The sequence below is a fragment of the Mytilus trossulus genome, chromosome 11 (genome assembly GCF_036588685.1).
Source record: "Mytilus trossulus isolate FHL-02 chromosome 11, PNRI_Mtr1.1.1.hap1, whole genome shotgun sequence".
In the NCBI taxonomy this organism is placed as follows: Eukaryota; Metazoa; Mollusca; class Bivalvia; order Mytilida; family Mytilidae; genus Mytilus; species Mytilus trossulus.
In genome coordinates this window covers 28,197,923-28,213,166 of record NC_086383.1, presented here as the reverse complement: position 1 = coordinate 28,213,166, position 15,244 = coordinate 28,197,923, and the positions used below count along the sequence as shown (strand labels likewise).

The following is a 15,244-nucleotide window of genomic DNA, read 5'->3' as shown; positions in this document are numbered from 1 at the left end:
TAGTCATTTATTCACAATAACTGTGTACATTTGTTTCATTATTTTACATTCTGAAAACCCCATCCAGAACCCCATTTATGAGTTCATCTTGATGATATGTGTATAAAGGTATATTAATGATATTTAAGCATGAAGTACATGTGTATATTAAGAGCTTGTTTTTTGGCTTTACCTGAAAGTTTTAAAATCTGAGCTTCGATATAATATTAATTGTAAGCGTTAGGCATCAACCATTTGATTTTCTGCGACAAATCGCAAAACATTTTTTTTATTTCAATTAAGCATTTAAGCAATTAAGCATGACATATAGTGTGAAACTTAAACACATTAACTTTTTTTTCCAAAAAAATCCATAGCCCCCCCCCCCCCCCCCCCCCCCACCGAAAATCAAATGGTTGCTGCCTTACATGATTTCAATCAAAAGTTATATTCAGCCTTGAACCTTAAAAAAAACGAAAATGGCAGCTAGACGTGTAATCGCATCATCCTCGACATACAACACTTTGCGGTTTTTTATAATAATAATCATTTTTAAAAGCGTTACAATGATTGCAGAACGGGAGAGATGTCTTTGTGCACTTTTACTTGTCAACTATTAAAAGTTTTACAATATTCGATTACAAATAAACAAAGAAAACAGCTAACCATGTATATTGTTTAGAAATTGTCACTTGACATGTTTGGCAGCGCTCTTTTAGTACAACCAAGATAATTCAAGATTAGGAAAAAATAACTGGAAGTGAAATCTATAAACAGATGAAGAACACAAAATAAATTTACATATTATACAATTCGTTGTTCACTGTCCCTGCCATGCATGAAATACAAAATATATGGATTCATTTATATTCGTTAGATACAAATTTTCGTGGATTTCGTTGGTTCAGGAGACTTGGTCAAAACCGCGAATCCAAGAAAAAAACAAGTTTCAAAATCCCACGAAAATTGGTACCCATGAAAATAAATGAATCTACAGGTGCTTATGACATAAAGAGAATAATAAATAATTTCACAACCTTATGAACTGCTCAATATATGATAATACAATATGCACTTGAAATAAACATTTAAACCTGACGTAATTATGTACATTCATATTCTAGTGAAGCATTAAATGAAACTTCAAATAACTAACATGTGTCAATCAGCATGTTAAACATGTGTTTCATTTTAGCAGATGTAAGTAAAGATAAATTTATTGATCTAATGGTGTTTGTTAATTTGGTTTTTCAAATATTAAATCATGGCACTCGACACTCGTTTTATGCTATCACTTTTTACACAAGAAAACACTTTAAGTACATTACTGGTAATAATGTTTTTTTAACAATCATGCTTTAACCTTTGACATTTACATAGACTGCCATCTATATCAGCAGAAGTTGCAGAACGTTTGTTCGAATCAGGTATATGCACCTTTATGGAAGACAAATACGGAAATAAAATAATGTCATTTTGATTTGCAGATCACATCTCGGAGGTACTTGACTTTTAAAGAACACAAGACGCTTAATGGCAGTCACATGACTTGACGATCACTTAATGGCAACCACATGACTAAACAATCATTTAATGGCAACCACATCTTGGCGATCATTTAATGGCAACCACATGACTAAACAATCATTTAATGGCAACCACATTTTGACGATCATTTCATGGCAACCACATGACTTAACGATTATCTAATGGCAACCACATGATTTGACGATCATCATTGGAAACTTCTGTAAAACTACATTCAAATTGTCATCAAAGTACAAAACAGACTGTGCTCCTAATTTAGTAGGAGCACAACCCGGACTGGGTGCCTGTTTGGGGTTCATTAAATGAACTAGTGTCTGTACTATAGCATGGTTAGTGGCGTTCATGTGTGCTGCCAAAGGGAACTGACATTCACCTTCACAGTAAAAAGCTTGGAACCCATCTGGTGCAATTATCCAACTCTGAAAAATATACAAATAAATACTAGTATACAAATATTTCATGTCATACCATACATAATTTCATCAAGATTCTAGTAAATAGTTATCAAAAGTACCAGGATTATAATTTAGTACGCCAGAGGATAGAACTTCTTTGTGTCGCGGATCACTACAATTCCGGCCAACAATTTAAGAAGAATTTCTCCGTAGTGCATACGAGGCTATTGTACTGCGTAGCGAGAATGGCCGAGTAGTTACGATTGCCGTAAAGTTGTCAGGCGGTCAAAATCAAAACAATGAACGCGAATTTAGTCAATTGTTCGTGTTTTCGTGAGTTTATTCTTCTTGAAATAGGGCCATTTTAACTTTACGTGGAACCTAGAGTTTAACAACTACACATACAAGGTTTGGACTTGCTTATTTTTTGGACATTCAAGTTTTAAATTCCACCCCGGCAACTAGTCCAAAATAATTATGACGTCTGGCAAGGCTATTTTATCTTTTTTCTTTGTCCCAGAAAAAATAAAATAAAATAGCCTTGATAGCCTTAACCTGAAGTGGAACAGACGAACGAACGAACGGACGAACGAACAGACGCAGAGACCGAAAAAACTTATGCCCTATGTGGGTCAGCTAAAGTTATAAAAATACCGAAACCTAAAATTCATAGAAAGATGTATCGCAAACCAAACTCTCTGTTGTATCAATAAAGGGAACAATTCTAGATTTAGATATAGGAGTGAAAGACTAAATATAGATACATCATACACATGCGACTGTTCTGTTATGTTTTCAATCACAGTGCATTAGAAATAAAGCAGTCCATACAGCTTACCTGCCACCCTAAATCTTTAAACTTTACAAACATCTGTTTCCTTTGACAGGGCCACCTCCGTATCCGTCTTGGATATCCTAAAATGAATAAATTGATTAAATAGCTCATAAGTGTTCAATGTCATTCGGCAAATATAACAAAAGTAAAACATATTCTGAACAGATAAATAAGTGATAACTTCTGTCGAAAAATATAACACAAAGTTATAATATTCAGGACAGAGACATAAGCGCTCAACGTCTGTCAGCAAATATACATGTGTAAAGAAAAAATAATAAATACCCAGGAAAGATACAAAAGTGCTCAACGCACGTCGGCAAATATACAAAAAGTTATTATATTCAGGACAGATTCAAAATTGCACAACGTCCGTCGGTAAATATAACAAAATATATTCTGGACAAGTACAAAAGTTTTCAACGTACGTCGGCAAATATAACAAAATAGTAAGATACACAAGTGATCAACGCCCTTCTGCAAATATAACAAAAAGTTATTATATTCAGGACAAGTAATAAGTGCTCAACGTTTGTCAGCAAATATAAAGAAAAACAATAAATATTCAGAATAGATACAAAAGTGCCCAACGTCCGTCCTCAAATATAACAAAAAGTAACTATATTTAGGACAGATTTAAAAGTGCTCAACATCCGTCAACAAATATACCAAAATATTCTGGACAAGTACATAAGTTTTCAACGTTCGTCGGCATATATAACAGAAAAGTAATTATATTCAGGACAGATACACAAGTGCTCAATGTCCGTCTACAAATATAACAAAAGGTAATAATATTCAGGACAAGAAAATAAGCGCCCAACTTCCGTCGGTAAATACAGTATAACAAAAAGTAATTATATTCAGGACGGATTCAAAAGTGCTCAACGCCCGTCGGCAAATATAACAAAATATATTCTGGACAAGTACATAAGTTTTCAACGTTCGTCGGCAAATATAACAAAAAAGTAACTATATCCATGACAGATGCACAAGTGCTCAATGTCCGTCTACAAATATAACAAAAGGTAATAATATTCAGGACAAGAAAATAAGCGCCCAACTTCCGTCGATAAATTTAACAAAAAATAATATTATTCAGGACAAGAACAGAAGTGCGCAACGTCCGTTGGTAAATATAGCAAAGAATCATAATATTCTGGACAAGTATAGACGTGTCCAATGTTTGTCGAGAAATATAACACAAAGTAATAGTATACAGGACAAGTGCACAAGTGCTCAACGTCCGTCAGTAAATATAACACACAGTAAAACTCATGATTCAGGACAAGTACAGACGTGCTCAAAGTCCGTCGGCAAATATAACTCAAAGTAATAATATTCAGGATAAGTGCATAAGTGCTCAACGTCTGTCAGCAAATATAACAGTACTATCAATATTCAGGACAAGTACAGTGGCTAGAGTTATAGGGGGAGGGTTGAGATCTCATAAACATGTTTAACCCCTTCGCAACTTTGCGCCTGTCCCAAGTCAGGAGCCTCTGGCCTTCGTTAGTCTTGTATGATTTTAAATTTTAGTTTCTTGTGTATAATTTGGAGTTTAGTATGACGTCAATTATCACTGTACTAGTAAACATATTGTTAGGGGCCAGTTGAGGGACACCTACGGATGCGGGAAGTCTCGCTACATTGAAGACCCAATGGTGGCCTTCGGCTGTTGTCTGCTCTATGGTCGGGTTGTTGTCGCTTTGACACATTCCCCATTTTCTTTCTCAATTTTACATGTAAGGTCATTCATTTTGTCTTTTACTTGTCTCTTCTTGGCTTCACAAACTGACAGCGCCTACATGTATGTGCCGCTTTTTAATGCATTGTAACTATAATCATATACTGTTAACAGATGCCATGATAAATAAATTAAATATTGCAATTCTGTCAAAAGATAAACAGGATTTTTTATTTACTTTAAAAAAATATATTACAGATAATATGAACATACTTCCTAGAATACAATGTATATTCTCTAATAAAAATAATATGTATTTTTAGTTCATGAATGTACAATAAAAACCTACTTGCGTATCTGTATGCAGGTGTTTCGGGTTCATCTGCACTCATATCTTGCATAGCTTGTCGCTTATATCGTTCAGCTGCACGTGTTTTTCTAAGGTTCACTTTTTGAGATGCTTTGAAAAATCCCGTTAAAAATGGTTGCCTATTTTTCGCACCTCTATGCCCAACGATTCCAAATTTGTCCGGATCTACTTCTGAACCTAGAAAAATAGGGAACATATATTCCACATTTGGGATATTTATTATATTTCTTGTCGTGATCATTGCTATTATTAGAATAACTATGTATTATACTACATGCTAAAATGCTAAAATGCCATATTAGAGGTTGGTACATTTCTCTATCAAATGGCAAATACTTCATTGCTCGTCACGGAGACGTTTGATAAATTGTGCGCTTAATGCAATGCAAATGGTTGTTAAACATGTATACAATACGTAATAATTAAATTTGTTATTACTTTCAGTTTGGATTGCAATAGACGGTAAAACATAGCATTCAATATAATACAATAAATATAACACAGCTATTTTTCCATTGTCAACTTTGTCTTTGCTTCGGTTGACCCAAGTTTTCTGGGAGTACATTCTGCTCTATCCTCTGTGAGCTTTGTGTTAATTATAATATCGTGGATTATTCTCATTATCATTTGTATGTATCGTATGCTATGCTTTATTAAATGCGGAATGCTACATGTTTGTGGGTTTTTGAACTTCTGGTCGCTCAAAGTTGATACAGTTAACAAGGAGACGATAGTGCACATATATTAAGTTGAATTGGACTATAGCGCATATGGATATATACGGACTAAATATATAACATAGCGCATACGGATATACATGTGCGGACTATAAATATATATCATAGCACATAAAGATATAAGGACTAAATATATAACATAGCGCATACGTTAATGGGTACATGTGTGCGCTGTATTTGAAAAAAACTACTTGCAACATTTTCTTTTCGATATGAAACTAAATTTTGAAAAATCACCTATACAAACAAGCACAGGCAGATTAATCTCAAGCATGTCAACAAGTGATTTATGCACGTATTTTCGGAATAAGTTTGAAAAAAATATATTATCTATGTATAAATTCAGAATGAAACATACCTTTTCTAATGAATTTGATTTTCATGTAAAGACCAAGATTAGCTGTCGGATATCGTGTCCACAGTTCAGCCGCTTTGGTCAAATCAAGGGTCAACCAACCTACATGATCTGCTTGTGTTGTCACGTTTCCAACTGATTCTAAATATTTATCCCTAGAATTATAATTATTAAAATGAACACATTAATTTTGTTCAAACATATAAATATAAATCCATTGCTCAACAGATTTAACTCGGCAACTGTCTTCTTTAAATCATATGATAAATGCAATTTCTATGTATTTTAGTTTGTTCTTATGATGTGCTGTTAAACCATTGTGTCGCCATATGATGTATGTGCTTTTCCAAGTCAGGAGACTGTAGTTCAAAGATTGTTTTTGGTTCATCATGCTTCTATTTTATTGAATATTTGGTTATTTGTTTTGCATATTTTGGTTTTATAAATTAAACGGTTATTTTTTTTCGTTCTAATTGATTCACATTTTTTATATACTACTGTACAATTGAGAATGGAAATGGGGAATGTATCATGGCAAAGAGACAACAACCCGATTATAGAAAAAAAACCAGCAGAAGGTCACCTACAGGTCTTCACTAGTACATTTGTATCTGCCTGTAAGGTACGAGGGTTTCACATTGTTGAAGGCCACACGGTTACCTTCACTTGTTGATATTCTCTTATTGAAACTCTGATTGATAGTTGTCTCATTGACAATCATACCACATCTCTTTATGTTAATATTCATTGTTCTTTGCTCATTGGTGAAGGTCGTACCGTGACCTCCTGATACTTACACTTTATATCTGAGTATTCCAACGAGGCTTTTGACAACTATACTGTCAATTTATAAACGAAATCTCATTTACCGTATTCAAAACTCATAAGTAGAAAAAAAACAGAAAAATACATGGCCAAACAAATGAAAGCGACGAACAATTCCACAAAGTTATACATAGAAAACAAAATATTATGCAACACAAACCCTAGAAAAAGGGGGTGAAATTATACGCTCCAGAAGGGTAAATAAGACTCCTACTCTATATATTTGTCACTCGGCCTGCATATACTGATAATATATTAAAGTGGCAATCTCAATTCAAATTGTAGAATGTACATGTAGGAGACACACAATGAACATTTAAATTCTTGATGATCTTATGTAGGAAATATTCCTTTCCCGAATTGGCTACGTCAAAGACTTGGTAACCTTGTTTGCTGTTTATCCGTTGTGTACGCAACATTAAGACATGTTAAGAAATACGAGTTAAAAAATACTCGGCTTGGAAACAGAGTTGTGTGTAAATGGGGTATACGCATGGACCTGCAGGCTATAACCGTGTGATATAGTATGTTTGAAATCTGGTTAAGTGTGTCGGTCTTGTAAATCGCAGAGCTGATAACTACGTTCTTGTCCTGAAACGCATGTATAGGTCATTCGTCTCCACTCGGCCGATTCCGTACCCTCCGGAATGAAGGACAGTAGCGGATTCTACCGAGGATTGCCGAATGGTGTATACATGTAGGTGTTGTCAATGTATACGTTCAATACAAGTTAAAATTGCTCTTCAACTTTGTACTTGTTTGGTTTTTATAACTATTTTGACATGAGCGGCACTGATGAGTCTTATATAGACGAAACGCGCGTCAGGCGTACAAAATTATAAACCATTGTTAACTATGTTGTTTAGACATATGTTCCCCGAAACTTCTTCCGTTGTCTAAGCAATTAAACCCCTTTAATTCGGGGCTAGGAACTTTGATGAATTAATTGGTTTTATAGTTTATGTTATTTGAAAAATCTCATACAACAGTTACTGTTTCATTTGTATTTAGTAATAATAAACATGTCTATGTCTACGTCAATGACTACTACTATGTCATTTGAACTTTGGTGGAACGTTTTTTTTTTTGCAATCATAACACATCTTCTTATTTCTATTAAACTAAAATAACTTACTCGGGATCCGGTCCTTGTTTTATCATGTATATCTGAATCTGAAAATCATTACTTTTCCACTTTTTAGCTTTATCTTTAAAAAGCCTAAGTTCAGCTTTAACTACTTTTTCCTCAACTGTCACTTCACTAAAATCAAAGAAAAACGTCCGATCTTTTTCGTGGCGTAAATGTGGAACTTTTTTGGCTGAAAAATAGAAAGTTGTTTATCATGATTATTGAATTAAATCAAATATTCTCGTAGCTTTGTACGCTTAAACGTTTTGTTGTGTAGATTTTGTTTTTAAGCTTAACATTTTCTTTTTATTGGCTAATCGTTTGCTTTTCTTTGCATCTTAAAATGAATAATTTCAGACTAATAGACTAGTTTTGTAAAAAAAAGATAAATATAAAATGGGGATAAATTCCTATAGATTAAATGTTCCCTTTCATTAAGCTGGTATATGGCGAAGGACACATGGGCTTTTCTTACGAAAGACCCCCATTCTTTTGATTGTTTGTTAGAAAAAAAGGAACAGGTACGTGTATGTAAATATAGGAGTTATATTCCACTTTTCTGTCTTTTTCTCCTGTTTTTTTTCTTTTGCCTATTATAGACTACATAGGGACACACGGTTCGAAAATAACACTTAAGAGGAACATGTTTTAGTCATTCATAAGGCGTATACGGAAATCCCATCAAAACACAAGTTCTTTTTTTATGATGACCCGAGTGCATTTACTATGCAATGATATTTAATGAAATGCCAAAACTTCCAACAGAAAAGAGCTGCCAACATCTTTAACCCTATTTTATTAGTATTTAGTGCAGGATGAACACATGTAAAACCATCTGTAATTTAATTATACGTAGCCTATTAGAGGGATGTTTATTCAATATAGTAATTTACTGTTTCGGCCTTGAGCCAAAACGGAATTTTAAGACTCGTGCTTCGGCATGTGATTGGAAATTGAAAATCTTGAAAAAAAAGGTATAAATAGTTTTCGCATTCTGAATACTTCATTGAATTCACAAAATGTTAATCTTGATATTAAGTTTTTTTTTATTGTAGTATTGAATAAGTTTGAATCACGTCTAAGATCTTCCTTTAGGCCAAAGGATAAAATTATGGTTGACGTGTCCTTAACTTTTCTATATTGTCATACCTCAACCTAACACATTTTGTAGCACCAAAAACGTCTTGAACATTTACTTTTATCTTCAAAGTAAAATTGGAGAAAAAATAAACATATTTTAAACTACCTAATATATACAAACACTATAATTTCCGCCAACAGAAAGGAACCACTTATATATAAGTATATATATATATACTAATTTGGCCTTAATATATTTTAAATCCATGCACTCGAACGCTTGTGATGTGATAGGGATTGGATGGACAGATAAGTGTTTTAGCGTCCTGTGGCAAATATATCATGTATTCTATTCTATGATGTGATGTGAATATATTCAAACCCATTTCTACTCTACCGAACACGCTTATCAGAATTTTAACATGCTTGGTACATGAAAACAAAACATGCCCTCATATACGATCGATGAATGGAGTAGTATTTTGACGTCCAGTGGCAAATATTACATATATTTTAGAACGAGAACATGCTGATGTGATGTGAGTATGATCGAACCCTTTTGTATTATAGAAACACGCTTCGTCGGATTTAAACATGCTTTACCATTATACCATGCCTACATTAGCCGGAGGTACATGTACATATGTATAGGGGGAGGGTAGAGATCTCATAAACATGTTAAAACCCGCCGCAGTTTTGCGCCTGTCCCAAGTCAGTAGCCTATGGCCTTTGTAAGTCTTGTATTATTTTTAATTTTAGATTCTTGTTTACAATTTGGAGTTAAGTATGGCGTTCATTATCACTGAACTAGTATATATATATTTGTTTAGGGGTCAGCTGAAGGACGCCTCCGGGTAAGGGTCTTCTGGCTGCATTGAAGATCTGTTGGTGACCTTCTGCTGTTGTCTGTTCTATGGTCGGGTTGATGTCTCCTTGACACACTTCCCTTATTCATTCTCAGTTTTATTGTTAAATAAATAATAATAAAAAAAACATCCCCAGTCCCAATATTAGATAAGGGACATGTGACTTAGTGATTTAACATATATTTGATTAATATACAATAGCCAGTGTCCCATCCAGGAGAAGACGGCATACACATAATTATTATGAAAATTATCATGGTATAAGATTTTTCTAAGCATATTATCATCCATTTATTTTTAGTTACCCGTTTTTGATAATTTTTACAGAAAGCCCTTTATAAAATCACGGATCCGCCCCTGTAAGCCCATACATACGATTGGGAGATTTAGCAACTTTACTGCATTATGAAGACACACTCAATTGATTTAATGTGGCTTTGACTATTCCCGCTAGGTTTGAATAAAACAGACCAAACCCGAGTTTAAGGAATAAACCATTGAACTCACTGCCCAGTGATCAACATTACAAAATGAACATTTGACCTTCAACTTACTGTCTAGTGAGCAACATTACAATATACTTATATAAAAGTAACGACACAACTATTATCGGCAATATAAATTGGAATATTTCAAGGACATTTCATTAAAATAAAAGTGTGGATGAATTAAAAGAAATAGTTTATATCTTAAGTGGTTTGTACTGTTAGAAAGAAACCATTGTACATGTTACAATTATACGTAATTTACTTGTAAGAAAGATATATTGACTAATTACTTTGTCGTTTTAATGGTCAAAACACCTGTGTTTTACAAAGGTAAAAATCAGTTGACATTTTAGGTTTGTCGTTTGTGAAAGGTACACCAATGAACGAAATATACAAGTCTAATATAGGTAAAACATAATCTTGTTTGAAATGTAAACCCTATAATCATGGTAATTATAGAAATTTTGTTGTCAATTTATTTGTGTTATATCGTCGTGATGAACTGCGCAAACATACTTTATTTAACGTATATAAAGAAAACAATTACAATGTCGGATCTATGAAAAACCAGCCCAGGAATTTCAACTAGTATTATTAGTACAGATATTGAAAAGAAAATTCTAGTACCATTAACATTTATAAGCTAAGTAAAGATTTGTTTAAGGTGACGAACATTGCACGAGGGTCTGTATGCCGAGAGAAGATCATTACTGTCATGACTGTGTATGAACATAAAGGCAAGCGTTTCTCTATTTAACTAATATTTCTTTCCCGTTCTCTTTATTTATTCATGTTGTATTTTACGATCCCCATTATTTTTTTTTATCACGATTATTCTAAATTCCGTATGTTTTCCTTGAGTTTTTTTTTCACTATTTTTTCATTAATTTTTCTGTATATTCGTGAGTAATATTATTACTTATTATTTCTTTGTATTTGTGGGCTGGTCAAATTGATAATTATTTCTCTCCATTAAATGAGGTCAACAAAATTAACACCGACAAATCATCATTATTGTTGTACTTCAGGGAAATTATTCCAAAAAAACTGTTTGATTCTAAAATGCATGAAACAAAATAACAGCGAATTAAACCGATAATAGTATGAAAATCCTGAACTGAAATTCCCCTTTCAGTTTAAGAGTAACAAAATATAAAAGGAAAATAAACATTTCTTCTAAACTTATTTTTAAATCCCACCTCTACGATATGTGTTACACAGAGAATGAATGGGACAGAGGTTTTTTTTTAGGAGGGGTGTACATGTACTTATTTGTCTATTTCTTCTTTTTTAAAGACTTATACCCATAGGGATACTAGAAATCTCAAATATCTTAGAATACATTTACATAAAAAAATAAGGACGGAATGTCTGGAAAATATATCTTAAATTATTGATGAAAACTCTTCGCGCTCCCCCCCCCTTTCAGAAAAGGCATTTCACATTCATTTATCTGTTTTTACCTACCACGATTAACAAAACTCATGATAACGTCTGCACCTTGTATCGGTTCAATAATATCCCCAATAGATATATTCCCTGCTATTCGGAATGATGGCGTGTCATCTAATAAAATTCCATCCGCACCCGCAATAGTATTGTATAAATCCAACATAAAACGAGGTGCCGAGTAATCATTAGTATGGACCTTTGGCTTTGGTCTATGGTGAAGTCCAAGCAGAGTCAAAATTTCTTGTTGGAGCTCTCGCTTACTCCTCGGGTTGATTTCAAGTAATTTTTCCGTCTGGTCCACACCATTGTCTATATAATATCCTGAAGACCAGCACACTATATCGTCCACACAGCATATTAAAAGTACAACAACTATAGAAATGTGTATAAAGTTCACCACCATGTTAAATGTGTACCTATTTACCTGTACAGACATTCACTCCATTATTTACAAACATATACATTCTTTTGGACTTAGTCAGGTAAACACGTTGATTTAAGAACACATTTTAACTATAATCTCCATATGTATCCATTAATTATCAGATCGTGAGGAGAAATATTAAAACTATATTCTCTCTATTTTTCTCTCGCTACCCAAATGAAATCTATTTTTACCGCGTTAATTACGTTTTCTTTGTAGAGTGGTTCCCCTGTCTGCACATAGGTTACACACATATAAACAGGTGAGATATATATACCGGTAAGTAATAAACAAATATCCCGACAGGTGCGGTATGGTTATTCATTTAACATACATCAAATATGTTAAAACTGTTTTAAAGTATTTGTTGATAGAAAGAAAAAAAGAAAATTTATATTAAAGGTAATTTTAATATAACACCCCTCCCTCCCCCTTTTAATCTTATTTATTTATTTTATTTTTTTAATTAGCAAACTTTTATAAGTTAAATAAACTGAAAACAAGAATCTTCGTCGATATTTGATTGCTTTGTTATTTGTTTTTAAAAGCCATCTTCATCGAAGAGTAAGACCTCCTGCCACATATACAAATTAAAACGTAACAATATGTATCACCAAATCAGTTAAATTTTTACTCTAACTGCAATTCGATCAATCGGTGAAATTAATCTTCCCTTAAAGTTATATAATTCAAATTTCAAAACTATATTGTTCAAAATATAATTCAAAAATTAACGCATCTGCGGAAATGTGTTGTATTGCCTGTTATAATAAAGTACGGGAATATCTATAAGCTTTAGAAACAGGACGAAAACCGTGTCTCGGGGATATTTTTATTCTCCTGTTTCGTACGTAGCCAGTACAAATAAATTTAATATTTTCTGTCAATGTGCACACATTGAATGCACACATTGAATTGTCCTGTAAATTACACCCAACACTTTAAATTCTAATTTTCCAAAGAAAGCTACATCGTATAAACGTGGACCGAGAAGAGGACCCCAAATGAACTGTTACGCTAAAATAAATATCCTTGTTACCGCTTGCTCAACAGGAGTAACAGGTGAATTTCTTTATACAAGTACTAAAAAGCCAAAATTTATTTGTATACCTGTTATTTGCATGTACAATATTTTGCTATTTGCAGGATAAATGAATTATTGTCGATCCAAATTAAACAGTATTATACATTTTATATGCCATCGTTCTTTTTTTTTTTTGTAATATGAGATTGTATAATCTATAAAAACATTATTATCCATTGAATTAAGAAATAGCAAAATCGTCGTCGAAATCACTGCACCGCAGGCATGAAAGGAATAGCAATTAATTCAATGATAAAATTTTAAGATTAAATATGAAGATAGTTTCTTTATATAGTTAAAAAAAAAAAATAGAAATTAACTTGTTTTCTTGTTCAAACATTCGTTGAAAAATCTACACTTTCTCCCCTTATATCACAGTTTATCTTTTAATATTTATTTTAAGTTACGTTCCATAAGATGGTTTAAATGAAAAAAAATACTACCAACGGTTAGAATAATTGGCGTCAAGTTAGGCCCGAATATAGTGGAACACAACCTCCATATCCTATCTGTGCTAATAAAATTAACGGTACCAATTTTCTTGCACCAGATGCGCATTTCGACAATACATGTCTCTTCAGTGATGCTCGTGGCCAAATATTTGAAATCCAAAGCTTATATAAAAGATGAAGAGCTATAATCCAAAAGGTCGAAAAAGTATAGCCAAATCCGTGAAAGGAATCAGAGCTTTGCATGAGGGAGATACATTCCTTATATAATTTATAATAATTTATAATATTTTGTAACAGCAAATTTTAATAACACAAAAAATCCGTATTTTCATGCCAGTACCGAAGTACTGGCTACTGGGCTGGTGATACCCTCGGGGACTAATAGTCCACCAGCAGAGTCATCGACCCAGTGGTAGTAATAAAATTAACGGTACCAATTTTCTTGCACCAGATGCGCATTTCGACAATACATGTCTTTCTTAGCCCTTGTTGTCCTGCTCTATGATTAATTTCAATATTATAGATATAAGAAGATGTGGTATGAGTGACTCTCCATCTAAGTCACTATTTATAAAAGTACACCATCATAGGTCATGGTACGGTAGTCAACACGAAACCCAGTTCACACCGAACGGTGTACATGTACATTCAAATTTGTATAAAGGGCCTTAATACTAGTGTAAACCATTCAAACGAGAAAACCAACGGTCTAAATTCTACATAGAAAACGAGAAACAAGAAACACTTTAATATGAACCGCATAAACAAATGACAACCACTGAACATCAGAATCCTGACTTAGGACAGGTGCAAAATGTTACTGCGTGATTAAACGTTTAAATGGTACCAAACCTTCTCCCTTTCTGAAACAGTAGTATATTAACATCACATTATATCTATATTGATGATCAGTTTGTTACGTTACATACAGACAAGACACCGCACTTTGTACGTGTACTTTTGATGTACTAGATTGTTTTGTTAAACTACAAATTCAGACGTATTTCAAAATAATAGAAATACTCATTGACAACTCTTTGATAATTCTAACAAAGTGCATTGGTATTTTGTATTACATAACTTTGTATTGATGTCGGAGGATGTGTTGGTGTTTTGTTTTAATGCAATTAAATAACCGCAATAACCCATGACGTAGTACGAATTATACAATTATTCTGGTGATCTGTTGAATTAAATATTCTATTAACGTTTGTTTGACATGCATGTTTTTGTTACATCGACAAAGTCATGTAAATGCAATTAATAATTATATACAAACGCAGTTGTTATCTTTAACTTGATCAACATGAAAAGGTAAACATAATATAAGCATTGGAGGATTTTACATGTTTAAGTAAATATGTCAGTCTGAAAAAAGGCGTTTCCACTTTCTCTATCGGCAATCCTCGGGTGAGTACGCTACTCTTCTTTACGGAATCGGCCGAGTTGTGACGGAAGGCCACTTTCTGTCACTTTGATTACTCACACACAGAGGGTATATAAAATTAAAACAGGGTCTATTTTTAAATTTACAGTTT

General features: G+C 33.2%; 1 protein-coding gene across 1 annotated transcript; it reads right to left on the bottom strand.

The window, feature by feature from the left end:
• Positions 1-1,390: 1,390 nt before the first annotated feature.
• On the bottom strand, positions 1,391-12,437 carry LOC134690950 (bone morphogenetic protein 7-like). Its single transcript, XM_063551127.1, has 6 exons — positions 11,762-12,437; positions 7,867-8,050; positions 5,910-6,061; positions 4,794-4,991; positions 2,761-2,837; positions 1,391-1,946 (listed from the first exon to the last, which is right to left on the bottom strand). Exons 1-6 carry the CDS (start codon positions 12,180-12,182, stop codon positions 1,686-1,688), a joined length of 1,293 nt encoding a protein of 430 aa, XP_063407197.1. The 5' UTR covers positions 12,183-12,437; the 3' UTR covers positions 1,391-1,685.
• Between the last annotated feature and the right edge of the window lie 2,807 nt (positions 12,438-15,244).

Coding starts and splice junctions, on each gene's coding strand:
- LOC134690950 (XM_063551127.1), bottom strand. CDS start 12,182: ATGTCTGTACAGGTAAATAGGTACACATTTAACATGGTGGTGAACTTT. Junction 6,062..7,866: donor AAACAAGGACCGGATCCCGA/GTAAGTTATTTT, acceptor TTATAATTCTAG/GGATAAATATTTAGAATCAG. Junction 4,992..5,909: donor AATCAAATTCATTAGAAAAG/GTATGTTTCATT, acceptor CTATTTTTCTAG/GTTCAGAAGTAGATCCGGAC.